This window comes from Chelonia mydas, chromosome 1 (genome assembly GCF_015237465.2).
Source record: "Chelonia mydas isolate rCheMyd1 chromosome 1, rCheMyd1.pri.v2, whole genome shotgun sequence".
In the NCBI taxonomy this organism is placed as follows: Eukaryota; Metazoa; Chordata; order Testudines; family Cheloniidae; genus Chelonia; species Chelonia mydas.
Genome location: NC_057849.1, coordinates 161,788,922 through 161,813,409, shown reverse-complemented (window position 1 = coordinate 161,813,409; position 24,488 = coordinate 161,788,922). Strand labels below are relative to the sequence as shown.

General features: G+C 41.7%; 1 protein-coding gene across 2 annotated transcripts; it reads right to left on the bottom strand.

Annotated features, from left to right (window-relative positions):
• On the bottom strand, positions 1-24,488 carry TMEM50B (transmembrane protein 50B). 2 transcript variants are annotated; one of them, XM_007063588.4, is made up of 7 exons: positions 24,064-24,488; positions 11,757-11,923; positions 9,791-9,903; positions 6,652-6,719; positions 5,209-5,301; positions 4,098-4,155; positions 1-1,643 (listed from the first exon to the last, which is right to left on the bottom strand). In XM_007063588.4, the coding sequence occupies exons 2-7, from the start codon at positions 11,853-11,855 to the stop codon at positions 1,598-1,600; spliced, it is 477 nt and encodes a 158-aa protein (XP_007063650.1). In that variant the 5' UTR covers positions 11,856-11,923; positions 24,064-24,488; the 3' UTR covers positions 1-1,597. The 2 variants fall into 2 exon arrangements, with proteins under 2 accessions (XP_007063650.1, XP_043378963.1); XM_043523028.1 differs by having other exon boundaries at positions 23,922-24,070.

Below are 24,488 nucleotides of genomic sequence, written 5' to 3'. Positions count from 1 at the left end.
TTAGTCTCAGGAAGCCTTTATTGTATTTCAGTGAAGTTATAATTGAGCAAATATAAGCTATGTACAATTCACACAGTTTATCATCATCAAATGTAACTGATTCAGAATGAACTTGCACAGTTTGGTGGACAAATCAGGTCAGAAGTAACAGTCAAGGCAATGGGACAACTCTCAGCTATGGTGTTTGCTTCATATTATGCCCACTAGAAAGATCCCCAGAAAGGAGTGGAATGAGAAGAAATCAAATTAACAGGAAAATTAGTTGCCATACATGTGGAATATTTTTCACACTGTCAAAGTTATGTTAATGCTGTTTGTGGAGCAAGCTTATGGTATATAAAAGCTGAGTGTGAGGCAAGGTAATCTCACTTCACTTTATGCTAAATGCCTTAGATACAGGTAGAACTGATAAGAGAAGGATGTAAAATGTGTAATCAAAACTCAAACATGTACAAGATCATCCAATATAAACATCAAAATCTTCCTTTTTGTCTTCTCCAGTTAGAACACACTAGACTCCAATAATAATGGAACCATTTCAATGCAATTCTTTCCTAAGTCTGTACTCATTAGATTGAAGAAATATACATGAAAAAAAAATTCATAAAAATGAGGAAAAGTCATCCTTCCACATATATTTCATCAGCAAAATTATCCCTGAAGAAAAGCTGCATTAATATAACTTTAAAATGTTTTAATGCCTTTCATATTTGAGTATGACAAATACATAGTTTCAAATGAATTTAGGTTTTTCTTGAAAGTAATGGTAAATGTAGCTAATAGTAATAAGTTACTGAACACTAGACATGAGTGTTGAATTTTACAAGAATCATCTCAGTAAATTGTATTTGTGCTATAATAATGACAGGACTGAAAATAAAACTGGTCAAATTGTCCCTTTATTATAGGACTTTGTTAAAAAGTCTTCACCTTTTAAAAATAGTTCAAAAGCTATTCTGAATTTGACTTTTTTCAAACCTTTATATAAAATTCTTCTTAAAATTTCCCTCTTAGCCCAGGATCTAATCAAGATTTTTTCCTCTTAGCTATCCAGAAGTTTAGCTGAGACACTTTTTGAAGGGCTCACTTCTACTTTGAGGTATCCAACTTGGCATTGCTGCACAGCTTGTAAAATCAGCTACTGCCCATCAGTGCATAAAAGTAATAGTTGATTTGATACAGTGTGGGCTTGATCCTGCAAACTCTTACTTGCTTGAGTAGTTCAGTTGAAGTTTGTCTCTCATGTGTGAGGGGTTGAAGGATCAGATCCTACATAGTGTTGCAAGTTCATGTATGAGAGAAGAAATAAAAGCTTCAGAAATAAAAATTTAACATTTGCTTTAAGATATATACATACACAGCTATATAATGTACATATTCACAAATCTCTTTATGAAAAAAGGGAACTAATTACAGAAAACTGTCAAACCATTTTTGAAAATCTCATCATTCAATTTAGAGAAAGCAAAAGAACATTAACAAAAATATTTAATGCAATAGCTAAGTATTTGGCAAAATGTAAAAACAAACAGAACAAAGATGTCTAGATACTGAATACAATATAAAGGGCATTGAATTAATGCTAACTTTGATTATATTATCCCCATAACTCTTCTGTTCTTCCAAATTTGTAGATCAGAGTACTGTAAGAAAAGAGAAGTTTACATGTAATGTGGAAAAAGGTCACTTGACATAGGAACAGAAGATACTTTAAACTCAAGTTTTGCACTTATAATTTGGGATGAAAGAAACTAAGTGTAAAATATTAATTCTTTAGCTACAGTACAGTTAGGCTCCCTCTTCTAATCTTAGCTCAGTCCACTTTAACATCTTTAATTTGAAAATCTACTTTTACATATATTTAATCCCCTATGCATACTTGAAAAAAATGAAATCTGGCTTAAGCAATAACTCACCAGACTCGGAGGCTATACATCCAAGAGTTCTGGTGGAGTTTAAGTATGAAGTGGCTGAGTAACTCTATACAATCTCTTTTTAAAAACAGCCACAGTTCTGAGGATTGGAGAGTAGTAAATGTACCAATTTTTTGAAAAAGTTCCAGGGGTGATCCACAGAACTTTAGAGCAGTAGATCTCACAGGTGTAGCTGGCAAACTGCTTGAAAATTAAAAATAGAACAAGATATGTGAAAGATCATGATATGATAGGGTCTACCCAGCAGTTTCCGCAAAGGAAAATAGTGCTTCTCCAATCTCTTAGCATTCTCTGAACACATCAACAGATAAACCATAAAGGAGAAATGGCTGACAATTTATTTAGGTGTCCAAATATGCTTTTACAAGGTCTCTGCACAAGAGGCTACTAAAAAAAAAGCTAAATGTTCATGGAGCAAGAGGCCAACAAGCATTGTCATGACGCAAGCCCGGCTAGGACAGAGAAAACAGAGTAGGAATAAATGGTGACTTTTCCACATGACAAAAAGTAGCTAGCGGATGCCTGAAAGTTCTGTACTAGGTCCCATGTTATTCAACATTTAACAATGACCTGGAAAGAGGGGTGAGCAGTGAGGAAGATGACACAAAGTTACTTAGGTTAGTCAGGACCAGAGAAGACTGTGAGGAACTTCAGAAAGACCTAAACAAGCCAGATGAATGGGCAATATGACGATGAATGAAATTCAGTGTTGACAAATGCAAAGCAATACACAATGGAAAAAATGGAACTACTCATATTTTTGATAGGGCTCTAAATTAACTATTAACTCAGGAAAGGGACCTGAGTGTCACTGTAGACAGCTCAATGAGCCGCTGCAGTCAAAAAAAACAAACATGATATTAGGCTGTATAAATAAATGGATGGAGAATAATACAGCAATCACTATTATATATTTACATAATGTCAGTGGTGTGGCACTGGTCATCCTATCTCAGAAAGGTTACTGCAGAATTAGAGAGGTTCAGAAAGAGGCAATGAAAATGATCAAGAACCTGGAAAAAACCTCTTATGATGAGAGAATGAAAAGACTAGGACTGTTGACCCTAGAAAAAAGATGACTATGGTCAGGAGAGGATAGATCAGGAACATCTGTTTTCACTGTGGCATAACACAAGTACAAGGGGGCCTTTACTGAAATTAAAAAGGTGAGAAATTCAAAAGTGATTATATACTCTGTGAAAAAGTATTTTATTAGACTATGGAACTCATTGAGGCCAAGAAATTAGCAAGATTCAAAAAGGAACTAGGACATACTGATAACAAGACTATTCAGAGTTATCATAATTAATGATGCACTTTTGGAAGAGATATTAAAACCCATGCTTCAGGGCTTAAGACCAACTATCTATTCGAGACCAGGATGAGATCTAATGGGGAGGAGGGGGTCAGATTATCCCCACATCTGCCTATTGTGGGGTTCTCACACCTTCATCTGAAGCTTCTGGTATTGACCGGGGTTGGAAAGAGGATTCAGGACTTGAATGGCCCAGATTCAGTAATCAGTTACAGCTGGGCCAACCCTAGGTTTGCAAGACCCTGTTGAAGAAGAGAGAAATGAGACCTCATACTGACTTTTATAACCTGCATATTTGAGAATAGGAGGATTTGGCATGTAAATCCCATTTTAGAGATGTTTTCATTAACAAAGGTGTCAGAAGGGTTTCACCAGCTAGAATGTGAAGAGACCAGGTTTATAAAAAACTAGGAAAGACCTCCACATTTCATTTTTCAAGTATGGAAGGGGTGAGGATGGGCCATAGGGTGAGGGATGGGCCAGGGTAAACATTGGTTGTGGATGCTGACAGAGCAGTAGCCTACACTAAGGTCAACAGGAGTGGCTGGGTGCTCAACCTTCTTGAAACTCAGGCCACTTATTGTACTGCTTAAATATAGAGGTGGGAGCCCAACTTTAGGCTTTTTTAAAAACTTTAGCTTCTGCCTTTAACATTTGTTTACTAACAGCATTTAATTGTATGAAAACAAACACGCTTTGTACTCCTATGAGAGAAACGTGTTTAATGAGTAAAACAGAAATGGACTTCAGTTTGGCAGTTTACCTGCTTCATAACATGACTGTGGGTAGAATAAGACAGATGCCAGCAATGGTTTGAAATACTTAGGCGTAAAAGAAAAATAACTTACCTAAAAAATATCAATGCGTTCTGAAAAAACACAGCTAATCCTGGGTACACATTCGTGTCTACAAAATAAAAGTGCAAGATATATTAAGTTTAGCACTAGCTTCATATTGGAAAAGTGTATTTGAGACTTTATTCATAGAGTCACCATCTTGACACAAACCAAGCATACATTGCTGTGAAGGGGAATGGACAGTGAAAGACAGCACTTGCCCTATCTCACAGGGGTGTTGTGAGGATGAATACATTAAAAACAGTGAAGCACTCAGATGCTATGGTAATGAAGCCACATAAGTACCAAAGGTAGACAGCAACTGTCACTGTTCACTTCTAGTATTTACACAAGTGATTGTAAATTAGAACATAGCCATTGCAATGCAATATGTTACATGGATGACTATGTCAGAAAAGAACAAAATAAGGTCCCCACAAATAAATGGAAAAGTTCAAATTCTTATAAAAGTCTGCAGTTAGAACCACAAAGGATTCCATGATTTGTTCTGTTCTGGGTTTCCCTCCTAGCTGACAGAGAAAGTTTTATTCAGATGCAAAACATAAGTGTTAGTCAGTGCACCTGAGTAATGACCATAAGTGTATTAGTTAAAAAGGAATTGGTTAATAGAGTTTCATAAAACCCTTAGAAATGGAGGCTTCATTAGAATACTTGAAAAGTAAATACTGGTTTTGTATGCTTAAAGGACATTCGAAGTTCCAGTGATAGGGAGTTTTATGTTAGTAGACAGAGACTGAAGTTCAAGCATTAAGACTATAGACTGCCCAGCAGTACATGTATATATAGCTTCTTCTTCAAAATAAGTCACTAAAATCAGTACAGTAAAGAGTTGAGAATTTCATTTACAGTTTCATTTAATCTGAGCAGCACTATGGCTCCTTACTTTACTCACCAGATCTCTATTCTCTGAACTTGCAAAACTCTCAATAACAACATCAACACAAGAGGTACATGTGTAATGGAGATAGATAGAATTTGCCACTGAGGTCAACAGTACAAACTGGAGCAGGTCACTTTGCACTGTATGTGTAGACTTTCTTTTGCTGCCACTTTGTGAATGTCCCCTCCCCTCCGTTAAAAAGTAATAAGGAAGGAGCCTTACTTTGTGTAACATATGCTCCAAAAAGGATCCACATTGAAGCAATAAGTGAACCGAACATCAACATGAAACCAATAAAGAGCCAGATGCGAGCACCTGCAAGAAATATATTAAAAGCATTAAAAATAATCTTCGGATCAGTAGGAGATAATGTATCGTAAAACAGAGTGGCTCAAATCATCCCATCCTGCCCATGGGAGGAGGCTCTGGGGGGAAAAATCTCCACCAGGATACCCTTGCAGAGTTTCTACCACAGCATCCCACCAGGGAGAAGTAAGGCAGGATTTGCCTCTCCTGATGTAATAGGCCTCATGGTCTGTCACCAAATCTGGGGGATCCCCCCAGGTATTCACAGGAGTCTAGGGCCATCTGTGGACAGGCCCCATGCCTTCACAATGGCTCTGGCTCCAACAGCATTCCTCATTTCCTAGTGGTGCATCTCCAAGTGGAGCTATGTTGCCAGAGACTCCTCTCGGCCACTGCAGACCATGGAACTCCTGGGATGGGAGGGGAATTCCAACAGAAAAGATAGCAGAACGCCTAAGATATGCTATCTTTTCCAGGGAGATCATGTGAAGCCCTCTGGCCACAGTCCCGTGCCCACTCAATCTCCACCTCATGGGAACTCCAGACACAGAACAGCCTCTGGAAGTTCTGAAGCGGGGAGAACAGTACCTTGTGGAAGTGGGAGAAGGAATAGCTATATGCAAAGGATCTCCTCCATGCACAGATATATGGGTCATTCCAAGCCAATATTAATAGTCAGTGGGTACATGGGCAAGTGATAGAAGGTTTGGGGGGGCTGGATTTATTTTAAAAAATCTTGCCCTGTGTAAATAAAAAAATGAATAGACGTGTACAAAGTGAAATTAAAACCTGTACACAGGAGTCCCATAGCAGCCCTACCTCCATGTAGAAGCCCTGAGCAAACAGATGATACACAATGACCAGGCGAGGGAGTTTCTACACTCTCCAAGGCCAATTAGATGGACTTTCTGCTGGCCTGAAATAGCCTAGCACTAATGGAAGTGTTTGGCGTGGAACAGGAGAGAGGGCCATTGGATCCACAGAAACTCCCCCTGTAGACAGCATGGAGGGGCAGCAGCCACTTTTCCAACCCACAGGCTGGCATAAGATGCAGAGTGGCTGTACTGCAGCCTCCGCAACCCATCTCAGGTTGTGAATAGGGATTTCACTTCCTCCGTGCTCATGCAGGATGCACAGATAAATGCTAGTTACTCAAGCTATATATACTTCTTGAATTCCATCTTTAGTAGGAAATCCAGAATTCATGTTCTAAGACTCAAAAATGGCCAAACAAATATTTTTCAGAGGTTAATGAGCAAGGAACATTTTTGTAAATTCTATGAGGTTATAATGAAATGCATTACAAACGATAGTTGTTTTCATTTAGCTCTTTTAATGCTGATTAAATAAACCATTTACCTGTTCTTCCTAGACATCCATCACTGTAGCTATCTCCTCTCACCTGTGCATTTGATACAGCATTTATCCTGGGACAAAAAACAAACTCAAATACATAAGTTCATAAGTCTAAAGCTTTACTACAAAAGCCATTTCAAAATGATGATGGTTAAAAACAAAATTAACGTTTTTAAAAGATGTGAAAAATATTCAGAGAAAGTTACTAGGCAGGTCGTTCCCATCCAGTCACACAGTTCGTAAACTCTTTGTTTAGATCAGATCTTGCAACTGGATCCACAAGGGCAGATTTCTACACCCATACAGAGCTTCAGTGAAGTCCATGGTATCCTCTCAGGTGCAAGGTCTGTTTCATAGATTCATAGATATTTAGGTCAGAAGGGACCATTATGATCATCTAGTCTGACCTCCTGCACAACGCAGGCCACAGAATTTCACCCACCACTCCTACAAAAAAACCTCACACCTATATCTGTGCTATTGAAGTCCTCAAATTGTAGTTTAAAGACCTCAAGGAGCAGAGAATCCTCCAGCAAGTGACCCGTGCCCCATGCTACAGAGGAAGGCGAAAAACCTCCAGGGCCTTCCAATCTGCCCTGGAGGAAAATTCCTTCCCGACCCCAAATATGGCGATCAGCTAAACCCTGAGCATATGGGCAAGATTCATCAGCCAGATACTACAGAAAATTCTTTCCCGGGTAACTTGGATCTTACCCCATCTAAAACCCATCACAGGCCATTGGGCCTATTTACCATGAATATTTAATTACCAAAACCATGTTATCCCATCATACCATCTCCTCCATAAACTTATCGAGTTTAATCTTAAAGCAAGATAGATCTTTTGCCCCCACTACTTCCCTCGGAAGGCTATTCCAAAACTTCACTCCTCTGCCTAGTGGCCAGTTTATATCCATTTGTTCTTGTGTCCACATTGGTACTGAGTTTAAATAATTCCTCTCCCTCTCTGATATTTATCCCTCTGATATATTTATAGAGAGCAATCATATCTCCCCTCAACCTTCTTTTAGTTAGGCTAAACAAGCCAAGCTCCCTGAGTCTCCTTTCATAAGACAAGTTTTCCATTCCTCGGATCATCCTAGTAGCCCTTCTCTGTACCTGTTCCAGTTTGAATTCATCCTTCTTAAACATGGGAGACCAGAACTGCACACAGTACTCCAGGTGAGGTCTCACCAGTGCCTTATATAACGGTACTAAAACCTCCTTATCCCTACTGGAAATACCTCTCCTGATGCATCCCAAGACGACATTAGCTTTTTTCACAGCCATATCACATTGGCGGCTCATAGTCATCCTATGATCAACCAATACTCCAAGGTCCTTTTCCTCCTCCGTTACTTCTAGTTGATGCGTCCCTAGCTTATAACTAAAATTCTTGTTATTAATCCCTAAATGCATGACCTTACACTTCTCACTATTAAATTTCATCCTATTCCTATTACTCCAGTTTACAAGGTCATCCAGATCCTCCTGTAGGGTATCCCTGTCCTTCTCTAAATTAGCAATACCTCCCAGCTTTGTATCATCTGCAAACTTTATTAGCACACTCCCACTTTTTGTGCCCAGGTCAGTAATAAAAAGATTAAATAAGATTGGTCCCAAAACCGATCCCTGAGGAACTCCACTGGTAACCTCCCTCCAACTTGACAGTTCACCTTTCAGTAGGACCCGTTGTAGTCTCCCCTTTAACCAATTCCCTATCCACCTTTCAATTTTCCTATTGATGCCCATCTTATCCAATTTAACTAATAATTCCCCATGTGGCACCGTATCAAACGCCTTACTAAAATCTAAGTAAATTAGATCCACTGCGTTTCCTTTATCTAAAAAATCTGTTACTTTCTCAAAGAAGGAGATCAGGTTGGTTTGGCACGATCTACCTTTTGTAAAACCATGTTGTATTTTGTCCCATTTACCATTGACTTCAATGTCCTTAACTACCTTCTCCTTCAAAATTTTTTCCAAGATCTTGCATACTACAGATGTCAAACTAACAGGCCTATAATTACTTGGATCACTTTTTTTCCCTTTCTTAAAAATAGGAACTATGTTAGCAATTCTCCAATCATACGGTACAACCCCTGAGTTTACAGATTCATTAAAAATTCTTGCTAATGGGCTTGCAATTTCTTGTGCCAATTCTTTTAATATTCTTGGATGAAGATTATCTGGGCCCCCCGATTTAGTCCCATTAAGCTGTTTGAGTTTCGCTTCTACCTCAGATATGGTGATGTCTACCTCCATATCCTCATTCCCATTTATCATGCTACCATTATCCCTAAGATCCTCTTTAGTCTTATTAAAGACTGAGGCAAAGTATTTGTTTAGATATTGGGCCATGCCTAGATTATCCTTGACCTCCACTCCATCCTCAGTTTTTAGCGGTCCCACTTCTTCTTTCTTTGTTTTCTTCCTATTTATATGACTATATAACATAGGCAACAAGCATCTGAGCCTTGTTTAAGTGTCCTTTTTTTAAAAATAATTGAAATATCTGTAATATATTCCTGGCTTAAGTTAAATGCATTTTTTTTAAAGTTAAAGACACCCCAAATAGGTTTGTGGGATGACTGTGATGAAGACAACAGCATGAAGCACTCAACTACCCACTACTACTAATGGTCTAAATTCATCTCTGATGCAACCCTGAAAAAAAGAAGTGGTCATCAGAATAAGTTTTAGACCCAGAGAAAGAGCTGTAGGAGTAGTTAGTTACACCATGGATGAATCTGGCCTAACTTCATGTTAGTATTATTGCATAATATAGCAGAGGTTTTTCTCCAGGAATATGGGTACTTGTTATAAAAGGAAAAGATGATGCCTTATAGTAAGCCAAGATATATATAATTTTTAAAGATAAAACTTAAAGGAAGCAGAGAGAAGAAACAAATAACCACATAAGTACCCAAGAGAAAAGGAAGCAGAGACCAAGAACGTTGCCTTCTTTTGTGTGATATGCGAAGGAGGTACCGGTGGATTAGCTAAAAGTAATGATGCTGGTGGTTCAAATTTGGAAAATATAGAATGCTGGTTAAATTTTCCACTCTGTAAAATTATACATCTATGCATTTACAGGAAGTAAGGACCTTTTTAAATACAGAATTATTATTAGCATACTTACATGAAAAAAGCTAATGTGGAAAACACTCCACAGGTGTGGAATGCATGGTTCATTTGTTCTGGTTTAGGATAAACTACTGCAGCATCTATCATTATCCACCAGCCTGTGAAAAACTAGAGAAACAATAAGACCATCACACAGTATTTGAAGCGGGAGGGGTGTGAAGATAAACTCTCAGCATGTATTCTTTGTCTAACACTTTGTGCATATTGCTAACTTAATTTCTTCTTTTCACAAATACACTCTTAAAAAAGTTTGCTAACATGTATGTTCTGTAATCCAGTGAAGCTGAAAAAAAGCTTACTGCTGACATTTTCAAAGCAGTGTTTGGGATTTAGCCATAAATCTTCTATTAAAATTAAAAAAAAAAAAAAAAAAGGTATGGCTACATTACCCACATTGCCTTAAAAACCTGAACATATGTTCCCAATATATGCATGATTTAGCCAGGTAAAATGTAAGTGCTATAATATACCTTGTTATGCCAGACACACACATATATATCATGTAGAAGTCCTAGTCATGGACCAGGACCCTCTTATACTAGATGATGTACTAACACAGAACAAAAAACAAGGCCTTGCTCCAACAAGCTTATGATGCTAAGTATAAGACAAGAGACAACCGACGGAGACAGACAGACCGACCACAGGGGGAGTACGAGGAAACAATACTGGTCAGACAGACCGACCACAGGGGGAGTACGAGGAAACAATACTGGTTAGCATGATAGGCTGTGGTCTCAGCACACAAACTGTCTAGCTGTTGTCAAGTATTTTGTAGGCCTCACAGCAAAGGAGAGTTTTATGGACAGATTTGGAGGAGGATAATGAGTTACTTTTGCAGATGTTTATCGGGAGCTTCTCCCAAGTGTAAGGGGCAACATGGGAGAAAGCATGAAGGTTCTTGTTTGAAAAGTCAACAAGTAGGTGATGGCAGCTGGCATCACAGGCTGATCAGAGGCAGGAGTCTACCTTTCAATACTACATGAGAGTTGATAGGTAGGATGGGGATAGGGCCATGAAGGTCTTTGGAAGTGAATACATACCTTCCAACAATTTAACACTTTTTAAAAGAAAAACAATACCGGAAAAAGTAGTAGTAGTATTGGAACATCAAATTCAAACATAGTGTATACATCCAGGTGAACTGCAAAGGTTTTCCTAAACAAATTTGCGAAATGTGAAGAAATATATTGGTTTAAGAATGCAGTTAGCATTGGGTTTCAGAGTGATAGCTGTGTTAGTCTATATCAGCAAAAACAATTGGCCAAACCAGACAGTCTCTATGCAAAAGAATAAATGGACATAAATCTGACATCAGGAGTTATAACATTCAAAAACCAGTAGGAGAACACTTCAATCTCCCTGGTCACTCAATAACAGACCTAAAAGTTTCAATTCTTCAACCAAAAAACTTCAAAACCAGACTCCAACCTGAAACTGCAGAACTGGAATTAATTTGCAAACTGGACACCATCAAATTAGGCCTGAATAAAGACTGGGAGTGGTTGGATCATTACAAAACCTAAACCTAATTTCCCCCATACTAATTTCCCCCTACTGTTACTCACACCTTCTTGTCAACTGTTTGAAATGGGCCACTCTCATTGCCACTGCAAAAGTTATTTTTCCTTCCTTAGTATCCTGCTGTTAATTGAATTGTCTCGTTAGACTGACCTCACACTTGGTAAGGCAACTGCCATCTTTTCATGTATTCATACCTGCTCCTATATTTTCCCCTCCATGCATCTGATAAAGTGGGTTCTAGCCCAGGAAAGCTTATGCCCAAATAAATTTGTTAGTTTCTAAGGTGCCACAAGGACTCCTCGTTGTTTTTGCAGTTAGCACTGCAATTTAACAAAATTTGATTTAGGAACATTTTATTTTCAAAGATTAATGAAGTATTAATGCCACATTAAACAAGATGACAAATCTGGATTCATTTGTGTAGTTTGAATACTTACCAGTACACCTGCAACCACTGAAGCAACTGCATTTCTTCTTTCACTCCAGTCAATACACTCACACTCTGGCCATCGGAAATTGTCTAGGAATCCTGCCATTTCTCTAATGGTTAGATTTTTCTTCTTTATCTGTACTCTTGCATGAATTTTTCATTAACTGTTGAATCCTAAATAATTTAACAAAACAGCCAGACAATTTAGAAATTTCATGATTTTTTTCCTTTAAAAAAATTAATATTTACACTTTTGTTAAAGACAACATCCATTTAAAAAAGCATTTTTTCTCAAATCAAATTTGGGCTAACGTTTTTGTTTTGTAAGAACAAGCTTTTACAAACTAAGTCTAACAGCAATATATCCACAATTAAAAAAAAAAAATCTAAAACCTACAACGCAAACAATGAAGGGTTGTGCTAGCACATGAGAACTTAAAAGTGATTAGAAATGGAATACTCTATTTTCATCATCCAAGCTGACAGAAATGCAAAAATAAAAAAGCAAATAAAACAACATAAGTGGTAAAAACTAAATATGATTTTTAACCTGAGAGTTTAACTTCAAAGGCACAACCATCTTTCAGCCACTACAAATACTCTTCTAGATAAAAAGAGAAATATCACAGATACAAGGAGATTTAAGAAGTTCTGCATAAATGCATAATAAATGCATAATAATTGGTCTTTACATCAGATCATCTATTAAGTTAGATTCCTGATACTAGTTGTATTCAGGGACTAAGGATGTTTGGGGAGTAGTGTACTCACACCACAGAGAGAAGGGAATAAACTTGTTGATTCAGCTAAGGAACAGTGTTAATAAAATGTGAAGGGTGTCTTATCTAGTCCTTCTAGACCAAGGAGGTAGGTGCATCACTGCAGAATCTTAAAAGTCTGAAGGCTAAAGCAGGGGTAATTAAAGAAAAAGCTATAAATAACTGTAAATAGAAGTGAAATAATTGGGCCTCAAATGTTTTATTGGCTGACCAGTAACTATAAAAGTTTCTGAACTACTATATTATTGTTCATAGTCTATTACATTTTAATCTTTATAACATATCCTCCATTTGCACATTCCTTATATTTGATATTGTACAGGCTTGTATACCTGGTTTTAGTTTTTGGGGGGTTTTTTGGTGTTAAGGGTTCAAATATTTACAAGATTTACAAAGCATATTAGCAATTCACAGCAAGCATTCCTGATGTCTAATTCTGTTTTAATATTGTAGTTAATCATTTCCCTAATCTAAACATGACAATCTACACATATTGTTTAACTATTATGATTAACAATTAACTATCTTAATCAAAGTACAGGAAAGACTGCTGTGGAAGTTTTTAAATTCCATTGTTATCAAGAAAAATGCCCCACTGAAGGTCAAAGGAAAATGAAATCAAATACTCAGTATCAGCCTACACATGAATAAAGGGCACTTCTTGTAGTTTAGATATTTATAGAAGAAACAAGCAATTCTGAATCTAGCGCTATGATTTAATCAATGGTTATGGTGACATCTTAAACCACTAAAGCAGTCCTTGAACAGTTGGGTAGTCAACCATAACTTCCAAATGAATGTATGGCACAATTCAAAAAAAATTTTTTTTTAAACAGCAGTAATGGATACGAGTCCAAGATCCAGCTCTTACCTAATGGATTCCAAAAGGCTCACATTCCTTCCAACTCTTCCACTAGTTCCCTCTGTGCTTCCCTCCCTCTATCACAACTCTATGCTGGCTCCTACTGTGCTTCCTTCTCCACCCCACCTTTAAGTTGCTGTTTGTTCCTCCTGTAATTTCTTCATTTCCTTTCAACTCCCTGTGGCTCCTGTTTCCTTCTCCCTCCTCCACTGACCTCCTTCTCAGAAGGTCTGGTCCACCTCTGATCATCTCATTACCACTTTCTCCATGAACTACAGCAGGGGTCGGCAACCTTTCAGAAGTGGTGTGCCGAGTCTTCATTTATTCACTCTAATTTAAGGTTTTGCATGCCAGTAATACATTTTAATGTTTTTAGAAGGTCTCTTTCTATAAATCTATAATATATAACTAAACTATTGTTGTATGTAAAGTACATAAGGTTTTAAAAATGTTTAAGAAGCTTCATTTAAAATTAAATGAATATGCAGAGCTCCCTGGACCGGTGGCCAGGACCTGGGCAGTGTGAGAGGCATTGAAAATCAGCTTGCGTGCCGCCTTTGGCACGCGTGCCATAGGTTGCCTACCCCTGAACTACAGGTTCCTTTGTGTATGGTATTGCAGCCATTAATTACAACACAATGGCACATGCAGAAACATGCAACATTTTAAAAAACATTTTATTAAGGCAAAGTTACAATAAACCGGTAACAAACTATACCATATGTTACTTATTCAGGCTCCAGTTAATATTCAAAGATCCTGGCTAAAGATTCTGGCCTGCTGATGGGAAGCCTCCCTCCTGAGTACACTAGAAAGGGTGACAAAATTTCTAGACACCTATCCATTTTTGGCACTTTTCTTGTGTACATACTTGGTGTGAAAGCTTTTCCATCACAAGGACTGTCCATATTTTTCTATACTACAGTTCCCCAAGAGAATGGGTCACAATCATGACTGGATGACATTAGTAAAACGGCAGGGTTTGAATACGTACATATCTGAGTTCTTTCTCAGTTACTTTGATTACTGAGACACTAGCCACTCTCCTTGAGGTGAGAGTGGTGTGTAAGGTACCATTGCCTAACTATTACTGGATCTTTGTGATGAAGCTCATTAATCTCTGAAATACTGGGAAACAGTACGATTTCTGTATAAATACTTTGCAAAACCTGCAGTGTAAATTCATACAATTTGCAACACATTCCAACTAGCAGCATGGTATGTGCTAAAATTAAGAATATATTGTGCTACTGCACAAATACAGAAAGGAAGAAAGAACTTTAGGCTGATCCATCAGGCATGTAGGGAAAGGACTGCAACATTAGTAACACACATACATTCACTTTTCAACCAGATCATCTTTAGGGGAGGACTAAGAATTATGGCATGAATGGGTAGGACAAACCCTCAGACAACTCAAAGCATCACTGAGTGGTTGTGCTTGAGAAACAAACAATAGCATAGTGAGGCAATACATAGAGACTGCAATATATTTAGTGATATAAACCTTTGTACTATATTTGCCCAGAAATCGCACACAAGAACTTAACAGAATAAGTATCATTCAACAAAAAAGAAAGAGCATGAAAATATACCAATTGTAGGATCCACACAACCGTTTGCAACACCGTACATAAAGGTTAAAGGCAGAGTTATGTGGCTGTCAATAATTCCCTGGAGAGTTTTGCCCATACTCCAATAGATAAAGTGAAATCTATACTCTTCTCTCCCTGCCAGATTTGCTTAATTTTCTTTGAGGTTTGTATGGTTTCCATTTATATGTTAATACATTTATAGATTTTAGGTGGGTGATATGAATTATTCATATTTATGATGCAAGAATGTCTTTGCCAGTGGCATTTTGCACATATAATACTGATCTTCCTGCTATAATCTCTCACCTGCTTAAATCTGAAAGCTAGGAAATAATACAATTGTTACTTAAATTAAACTTCAGCAAAGGTTTGTAGTGCATGATCCAACATCTCTCCAGTAATGTTAATGCCTTATAAAAATGTTAGGTTTTCCCAAATGGAAGACTTCTAAATTCATTTTGATACTGAGATTACCTTAAATGGGTTTAATGGAATTGGTTTGCATATGAATATTTTTCTCTTTTCCAGAGCAGTAACAGCAGTTATTATTAGTCAGGGCATGAAAATTTACCAGACACCTGCTTGTCAGAGGAGTAAGTCTACCTGCCATAGGTTGGTACTAAAGATGAACCCACTAGAAAGCTCCATGATTACTGTTCTGGTAAGGAGCACAGCAATTACCCCCAAGCCACTGAGAAGTAGAGTACTGAGATTCTTACCAAGATTTTGGTACCAGAACCTGCTCCCCCTCTTGTTAATGGGTTTAGTGCCTGATAAATGTGAAGCCCCTCCTATACCCATCTGATGCCTGGAAGGGAGAAGGAGATTCATCTTCATCCGGACCCCAAGGCCAGAGCCTCTTGGCTGTACAGGTGTCTGCTCCTTTACTCTTTTCCCAATCAACTGGTTACTACAAGAGCTGGGTTATCACAAGTCTCTTCCTCACCCACTCTTCCTTAATCCCTCCTCATAAATATTCCAGTGCCTGCTTCCACTGCACCTCACATCCTGCCCAAACAGCAGGAGAGAAATTGACCTGATGGGCACTGTGAAACTGACAAGAACTGTAAATATCATCCGTGAAACTGACTAGACTTATTAGTTTCATATTTACTTTCACAGAGAAAAGATATTGGGGAATATTTAGGAAATAAACTCAAATACTCTATGGGATTTCACAATTATGTATAGATAAAGTAATCATTCTGATCATATTTACACTTTCAATAATTGTCAAATAGAAAATAAGTACTCAAGTTCTAAACAGGTCACATTTTCTTTAGAATGCTAGAAGTTCATGAAAATTAAGCAATCTTTTCACCAAGAAGGCTAGAAGCAAAGCATTTAGCTATTGGCCACAGCCAGTCATTTTCTTCACAGAAAACTACCTTCTCAAAGGTTATTTATTAATTTTTAAAGAGAGTTCTAAAAACAAGAGAAAATAAGAATGCTACCTGATATTTTCTCCCTGATCCCAATATTACTCAAAAATTTCAGCGAGAAGTAATATTATTGATATCGTGCTATAGCGGACATGTTAAGGGAAATAGCAAACAACTCAGTATCCAAACAAAATTATTCCTTTAGAGACAAAAGTGTCAGAGTTACAGACACAGTATGACTTAAAATAACAATAACTTTACCCAATTTATTAATTTGATCTGCCTGCCACTAAGAAGGATCAATGTTTCCTCTCTGTTCTGGTTTGCTAAGAGGTCACCCTCTCATTGAAAGAATGCCTGCTAGATTTCCAGATGACTACAACATTCAATTCTTAAGAAGATACATATGGATAAATCATTTTTTCCTTTTAAAAAAATTCTTTAGTCAAAAGGGCAACATGAAATACAAAAATTCTCTCTTTCCTAGGACTTAAGTGGGAGATGTAGTCTGTACCTTTCCCATCCTGAGATATTAGAAAAATGTGTAACTATGCAGATTTGCAATTTCAAAACAAAGTGTGTCAGTAACCCTAGTAAAACTTGTCAGAACTCAAGTAATTTGGTGGTGATGGAAATATGTATATACAGTGTACACATGCAAAAAAAGGTATTTAAATTTTTCAACATTCAAAAAGTTGAGCACCAAATTGGGGATGTTTGGCTCACTTGGGAAATCTGAAAGCTCACACAGGAAATCTGAAAGCTCTCACAAAACTTCTCTCAGCATTTCAATAACTATCCACACAAATCAGATTCTATTTTTAATACTAACATTATGGGCAAAATAGTGAAATCAGGGAACCTGTTGCCTCCTTGCCCTTGCAAATCTAATAGGTTTTTTTAGAAGACCTGCTGGCTGAAATGCAAAGCAATCTGCTGCCAATGCATATTATCTTCTTTATTACAGAGTGCATTCCTGATACCCAGAACTGGCTCTGAAACATGACTTTTGTTTGAACTTGACCTTCCAGGCCAGAGGGATAATGCAACAATTAACATGAGTAGACCTGATAAAAATGCCAGCAGGTGGCATTTTTCTACAATAAGAGCCTCATAATGGACAACACAATTTTTCTGCTTCTCCAGAACATGAGTATAAATATGAAGAATAAATAAGCAATGAAGAATAATTTGCAAATGAACACAGCATAAGTAAAGCAAGATATGTCTATAAAGGGTCTACTCTGGAGACCTTCTCTGACTTCAGTCTGAATTTAACCCTGCTCCAGAGTTCAGACCTTCAATGATGCAGGAGCTCATCTGCTGTAATCTGCAGCCCATTTTTCTAACATAATTTGAGCATGGAAGGTACATAGAACGCTGCAAACAGCAAGTCTCAAACTTTCCTATGACAATGATATTTATGGGACTTCAACTATGGAGCTTCACTTAAAGTTAAAATTAATTTTTAAACAACATTTCCTTAGTTGCTTATGTATCACCATAGATGTATAGAATACTATATACCTGTGTGCCTAATAACATCCTAGATTATTAATAATTAGCTTTTATATAGTACTTTGTTTTCAAAACTTTTAACCCATCCTCAACATCTCAAGGAGGGAAGCAAGCATTACTCCTGGGAGAATTCTGCAGCACTGCGCAATGCAGAATTTTGCAGAAATCAACGTTGTGCACGCAGAATTTCCTTCCCCCCACAGAAATGGGCTGCAGTACTGCTAGCCACCACGAAGGGCTCATGGGCCAGGCAGAGCCCATCTTGCACATAGAAGACACTGCCGGGGTAGAAGGAGGGAGCTTCAGGGTTCCTGGCAGCTGCAGTTCCCAGCACGCGCTGAGGGAAGGAGAGGGCAGAGCAGGAAACTCCATGCAAGCCTGGGACTGAGTGAGCATCAGGCTGTTTCCTCCTCTGGTTCCCTGGGGTCTGGAGCGAGAAGGGTGTCTGGGCAAGGGGGGAGGGGGGGCAACGGCTGGGCTCTGGTGGGGGAAAGGGGTTCGGGTATATCGGCTGGGCGGGGGGGCCGCGGCTGGGCTCTGGGATGGGAGGAGTTGTGGGTGTCTGGCCTCCCGACTGGGCTCTAAGGGGAAGGGGTAGGAGAAACAGGAACTGGGTTGTCATAGGGGTTTCTACTCTACTCTCTCTACTCCTGGGGGAATTTTTGTGTGCATCTTTACTGTTACAGATATACTCGCTGACAGGTATTTTGAAATAAATTACCAAAATAATTGAAACTGGCATAATTATGTAGTTTCAGAGTAACAGCCGTGTTAGTCTGTATTCGCAAAAAGAAAAGGAGTACTTGTGGCACCTTAGAGACTAACCAATTTATTTGAGCATAAGCTTTCATGAGCTTCAGCATCCGATGAAGTGAGCTGTAGCTCACGAAAGCTTATGCTCAAATAAATTGGTTAGTCTCTAAGGTGCCACAAGTCCTCCTTTTCTTTTTATGATTATGTAGTGTTATTCTGACAAATAAAATCTGCAAAATTTTGAATTTTAAAATATCGTGCGCAGAGTTTTTAATTTTTTGGCGCAGAATGCCCCAGGAGTAAAGTATTATTACAGCCATTTGACAGATGAAGAAACTAAGACCCTGTCTACACTGGCAAGTTTCTGCACAGTAAAGCACCTTTCTGCACTGTAACTCCCAAGGTGTAAACAATGCCAAGCCACTAAGTGCACAGAAACTGCACAGCTGTAGCACTTTAAAAAAAGCACCCCAACAAGAGGCATAGAGCTTTCTGAGACGGGGCTATTGCACTGCGGTGCTAGTATAGACACCGTGGCGATTACAGCACTGCGATTGGTCTCCGGGAGGTGTCCCACAATGCCTGTTCTCACCTCTCTGATCACAGGTTTGAACTCTACTGTCCTGTCCTCAGGTGACCAACCGTCATCCCCACCCCATATATTCCTTTGGAAATTTGGAAGTCCCCTTCCTGTTTGCTCAGTAATGCGTGCAGTGGTCTGAGTGCATCTTTCCAGGTGGCCATGCCTGCTCCATGCACCAGGCGATCCCCCGCTTGGAGCAATGATGAGCTGCTGAACCTCATCAGCATTTGCGAGGGGGAGAGGGAGGCTGTCCAGTCCCAGCTGCGCGCCATCCATAGGAATTATACCACCTATGGACAGATTTCATGATGCATGACAGAAAGGGGACAAAGTGAAGAAGCTGTGGAACGCCTACCACAAGGCGCAGAAGGCAAACCACCGTTCCGGTGCTGCGCCCATGAGCTGCCAGTTCTATAAAGACCTGGACGCGATACTCAATGGCGACCCCACCTCCACTTTGAAGACCACTGTGGATACTTCAGTGGCTCGTGTGCCAGTCGAGAGTGGACCAAGCCAGGAGGAGGAAATTTGGGACAAGGATGTGGAGGGGGAGGGGGACCCAGAGGCAAAGGATGACTCGGAGACCAGAGATGCATGCAGCCAGGAGCTCTTTTCTACCCTGGGGGAGGCTAGCCAGTCACAAGCTGTCAGAGCTTGGCAAAGAGCAAACAGGAGAGGAGGCACCTGGTAAATGGATCTGATTTTGTGAATCGCTGAAGTGAGTTGTTGGGGGCAGGAGGGTTGCAGAAAGCAGGCTTGTCTCCCACCGCATGCCTAGTCTAAACAGCGGAACAGGCTGTTGATTGACTCCCTCATTTCCCAAGAATCTCCCTCAGATATCTCCAGGAAACTCTCATGGAGATACTGGGCAATCTGTTGCCACAGGCTTTTCCGCAGAGCTGCTTTGTTTCTTGCCCCATTAACGGTAACTTTCCCGCGCCACTGTGCCATCACGGGGGCCTGGGGGAGACCACTGCTGCACACAGGCAAGCTGCATAGGGGCCTGGGCGGAAGCTGCAGGCTTGGAGAAGATCCTCCCTTGATTCCTGCTCACCTTCAGCAGTGAGATATCTTCCATAATAATCACATTCTGTGGAAAGTGTGGGGACAGGAGTGATTATCAGGCCCCCCCTACAGTGCTGGCTCTCCCCAAGAGCCACGTGCCAAGTGTACAGTAAGGTCCGAGTAGAGTAATTTACCCTGCCCCTGTGGCTACTCACCATTTTGGGGGTCTTGTGGCTCATGTGTCCTTGCCTGGGGTCAACCAGTTAGTGACAGGTGTGAGAGTACTGGCTGTGCTTTAAATCACTGAATCAGTGTTCTCTGTGTTGCAAACAATACTGCTTCTGTACAATGTTGCATTAAACTTCACAGAGATGACCTTGGGAGCCCAGCCTCCCTCTTTGTTATCAGCACCTGAATGGCTACGCAGAATTAGAAAGCAGCCAAGAAGAACTAAGGAGGACTTTCTGCATGATGTTATGATGCACTCCGCTGCCGAGAAACAGGAATTGAAGGAGTGGTGGGACAGCGAGAAGAGGGACCGAAAGGAGAACGCAAGATGCCAGAATGAAGCCACGGAGCGGCTCTTAAAGGTTATGGAGTGCCAAGCAGACATGCTCCAGGAGATACTAGCTCTTCAAACCAAGCAGCTCCGTGCCCGCCCTCCCCTGCAGCCGCTGTGGCAAAACTCTTTCCCATGTGCCCCCCAGACAGTGCCAACACACTCTTATCAACCTCCTGGTTCCAGTCTATACCCGCGGCATTCCACTCCTCCCTCCTCACAGTCCAGCACTGTGGACTTCCACTACCCACTGCACTCAACACCCATCCCTCTCCAGTTTGGCCCTGCTGAAGTACAGTACCCGCTGCACTGTACTCCAAAGGAGAAGGATAGATATGATCCCTGGACATATACAAATCTTTAGCCATCCTGGGACCCCTCCTCCTCCTGGGACCTTCCCTTATCCCTCTCACTGCTGATGGGTCTTTTTGTTTGACTCTCTCCTCCAGTTGTTGTTTTTTAATAAAAGAATTGCGTTGGTTTGAAAGTAATCTTTATTCTATTAATTGAAAGCAAAAAGAGCACTGCAAAGCAACATACAATTATGTTAAACCCACTTATTGCATCATGTGCACCAACCACCTCCTAGCATTACAAGCACTGCACTCCCGAGCACAGCAACAAATATTAGTGGCTTTCAGCTTCAGATTGTTGCCTCAAGGCATCCCTGATCCTTATGGCCCCATGCTGTGCCCCTCTAATAGTCCTGTCTCTGGCAGTTCAAACTCAGCCTCCAGGCACTGAGCCTCTGTGGTCCAGCCCTGAGTGAAGCTTTCACCCTTTCCTTCACAAATATTATGGAGCATACAGCATGCAGCTATAAGCACAGGAATATTGTCATCGGCCAGGTCCAGCTTCCCATAGAGGCAGCGCCAGCGGGCTTTTAAACGGCCAAAAGCACACTCCACAGTCATTCTGCACTTGCTCAGCCTGTTGTTGAACCTTGCTGCTGTCAAGTTGCCCCGTGTATGGCTTCATAAGCCACGGCATTAAGGGGTAGGCGGGGTCTCCCAGGATCACAATGGGCATTTCAACTTCCCCAACAGTGATCTTCTGGTCTAGGAAGAAAGTCCCTGCTTGCAGCTTCCTGAACAGGCCAGTGCTCCAAAAGATACATGTGTCGTGCACCTTTCCGAACCAGCCTGCGTTAATGTCTGTGAAATGCCCATGGTGATCCACAAGCACCTGGAGAACCAGTGAGAAATACCCCTTGTACTTAATGTGCTCAGTGGCTAGGTGGTCTGGTGCCAGAATTGGAATATGCGTGCCATCTATCACCCCTCAGCAGTTAGGGAAGCCCATATATGCAAAGCCATCCACAATGTCACACACGTTGCCCAGAGTCAGAGTCTTTCGAAGCAGGATGCAATTAATGGCCCTGCACACTTCTGTCAACACGAGTCTGACGGTAGACTTTCCTACTCCGAACTGATTAGCGACCGATCAGTAGCAGTCTGGAGTAGCCAGCTTCCACAGTGCAATCGCCATGCACCTCTCCAATGGCAGGGGAGCTCTCATTCTCGTGTCCTTGCGCCACAGGGCTGGGGCAAGCTCATCACACAGTCCCATGAATGTGGCTTTCCTCATCCGAAAGTTCTGCAGCCACTGTTCATCATCCCAGATGTGCATGACGATGTGATCCCACCACTCTGTGCTTGTTTCCCGAGCCCAAAAGTAGCATTTCACTGCGGTCAACACCTCCATGAATGCCACAAGCAATCTTGTGTTGTAGCTACTACGCGTGGCGAGATCAATGTCACACTCATCTTGCCTTCGTAGTTTAAAGAATAACTCTGCTGCCACTCGTGATGGGTTGGTCAAAGCGAGCAGCATAATGGTCAACAGTTCGGGATCCATTCCTGCAGCCAGAAGAGGCAGGGCGCGCAGTACACAAATCGTTGAAAGACAGTGACAAATGCGGACGGAAGCACAGGAATTGCTGGGATGCAAAGCAATGCATCACAGGTCATTGGGACAGGACTCAGGATGCCTCATAACCCCCTCCGCCTTCCCACAAGTGTAAGCAGCAGAAAAGAATGAGGTGCTCTGTGGGACAGCTGCCCAGAGTGCACCGCTCCAAATACCGCTGCAAGTGCCGCAAGTGTGAACATGCTATTGCACAGGCAGCTGACAGTGTGAACACACAACGGTTTCCCACCAGCGCTGTAACTTTGCCAGTGTAGATGTACCCTTATTCCAGAACAAGAGTGTCACTGGAGGTAATGCTAAACAGGAACAAGGCATGCTTGTTCCGGAATAAGAGTGTACACACATGGAGTTGGTTGGGAACAGCTTACTGCACTTTTAATTAACACCCTACCTTAATTGCCATTAACTTTGAAGTACAGACAAACCCTAAAATGGAACTAGAACTCAGGAGTTCCATCTGAAATCCAGTCCAAACTCCCATGAAAACAAAGAATGGGAAAAAGTTTACTTTTTAAGCTTTTCATTTCTTTTTGCATTTCCTAAAGTTTGTACAATGAAAATCCAGTATATGTGGTCTCTGCACCATGAAGCACTTTCTGGGGTGTCTGCAGAGTGCAGCTCTCCTCATTTTCAGATGAGAAAGAACGGATGGGGGGCGGGGGGAGAAATTAAAACCAAATCGTCTTTCAAAAGGATAAAACATCACTCGAAAGACAGTTAAACACACATACTTCTTTTATAAAAAAAAAAGAGTTTGAGAATCCTTGAACTAGCCCATTAGAATCGCTCATTTTACACGCAGTTTCACTTTCAGGTTCTCACCCGCGGGGACACCAAGCGACAAGATAGGGGGCTGCGTGACAGAAAGAGGGGAGCAAAGAAGGGGGACGGGTGGTCTGTGGGGGGGAGGGGCGATGCAGAGTCGCATTTTGGGTGCCGGCCCCCCCCCCCACTTTTTAAGGAGCATCCATTCCCCAGCACTGGGAGCAGGGGGGAGGAGGTGACGGGGCAACCTCCCCTTCCCCCCACGTGCAGAGAGCGACGAGAAGATTTGCACCCTGACCCGCAGCGCGCGGAGGGCCGTTGGCCTGCGGCCGTTAGGGGGGGACTCCCGTGGAGCGCGTGCAGCAGGCGGGGGGCGGTTCGAACGCGCGGCGGCGGGGGGGGGGGGGGGGGCAGGGAGCGCTCGCTCAGGAACAGCCCCTACCCCAGCGGGGAGGCGGCAGCCGCCAAGCTGCTCTCAGCCTCCCTTCGCGAGGGCCTCGCTTCGCCCGCCTTTTCTGCGAGCTCGCCCCCCTCCCTCCCCGCGCGCTGGGCCGGTCCGAGGGGGACGCAGGCACCGCACCTACCCTGTCCTGCGTGAGACACTTCCTGCGGCCACCGCCCGGCCGGCCCGGCGGGTGGGGGGGAGGGGTAGGGGAGGAGACTGACAGGTGCCTCTGCCCAATCAGCAGCCGCAGCGAGGCGTCACAATGGGCTGGGCAGGGAGGGAGGCTGCGCTGCGCTGTGGTTAGCCCGGGCCCGGGCGTGAGGCTCCAGCCGAGCCCAGGCCCTTCCCCGCCTGGGAGCCCCCAAAGCAGCCCTTGCCCCTCCCCGCGGGGCTGCAGCTGCTTCACCGGGACCCTGAGTCACTCTGTCCCCATCCCCCACCCTCATGCAGCAGTGCCATGGCCCGTGACCCTCTGGCAGCCGGCTGCCCCTCCCCCCCCCAGCCGGCAGCGGGGGGCTCTCTCACAGCGCCGAACCGGCACGGGCCGGGCTCCCTCCTGCCTGC

Bases quoted from the DNA above. Each gene is read 5' to 3' on its own strand.
- TMEM50B (XM_007063588.4), bottom strand. From the start codon at position 11,855: ATGGCAGGATTCCTAGACAATTTCCGATGGCCAGAGTGTGAGTGTATT. The intron at 9,904-11,756 runs GTAAGTATTCAA...TTGTTTCTCTAG, and splicing joins CAGTGGTTGCAGGTGTACTG to TTTTTCACAGGCTGGTGGAT. The intron at 1,644-4,097 runs GTAAGTTATTTT...CTTTTCTTACAG, and splicing joins AACGCATTGATATTTTTTAG to TACTCTGATCTACAAATTTG.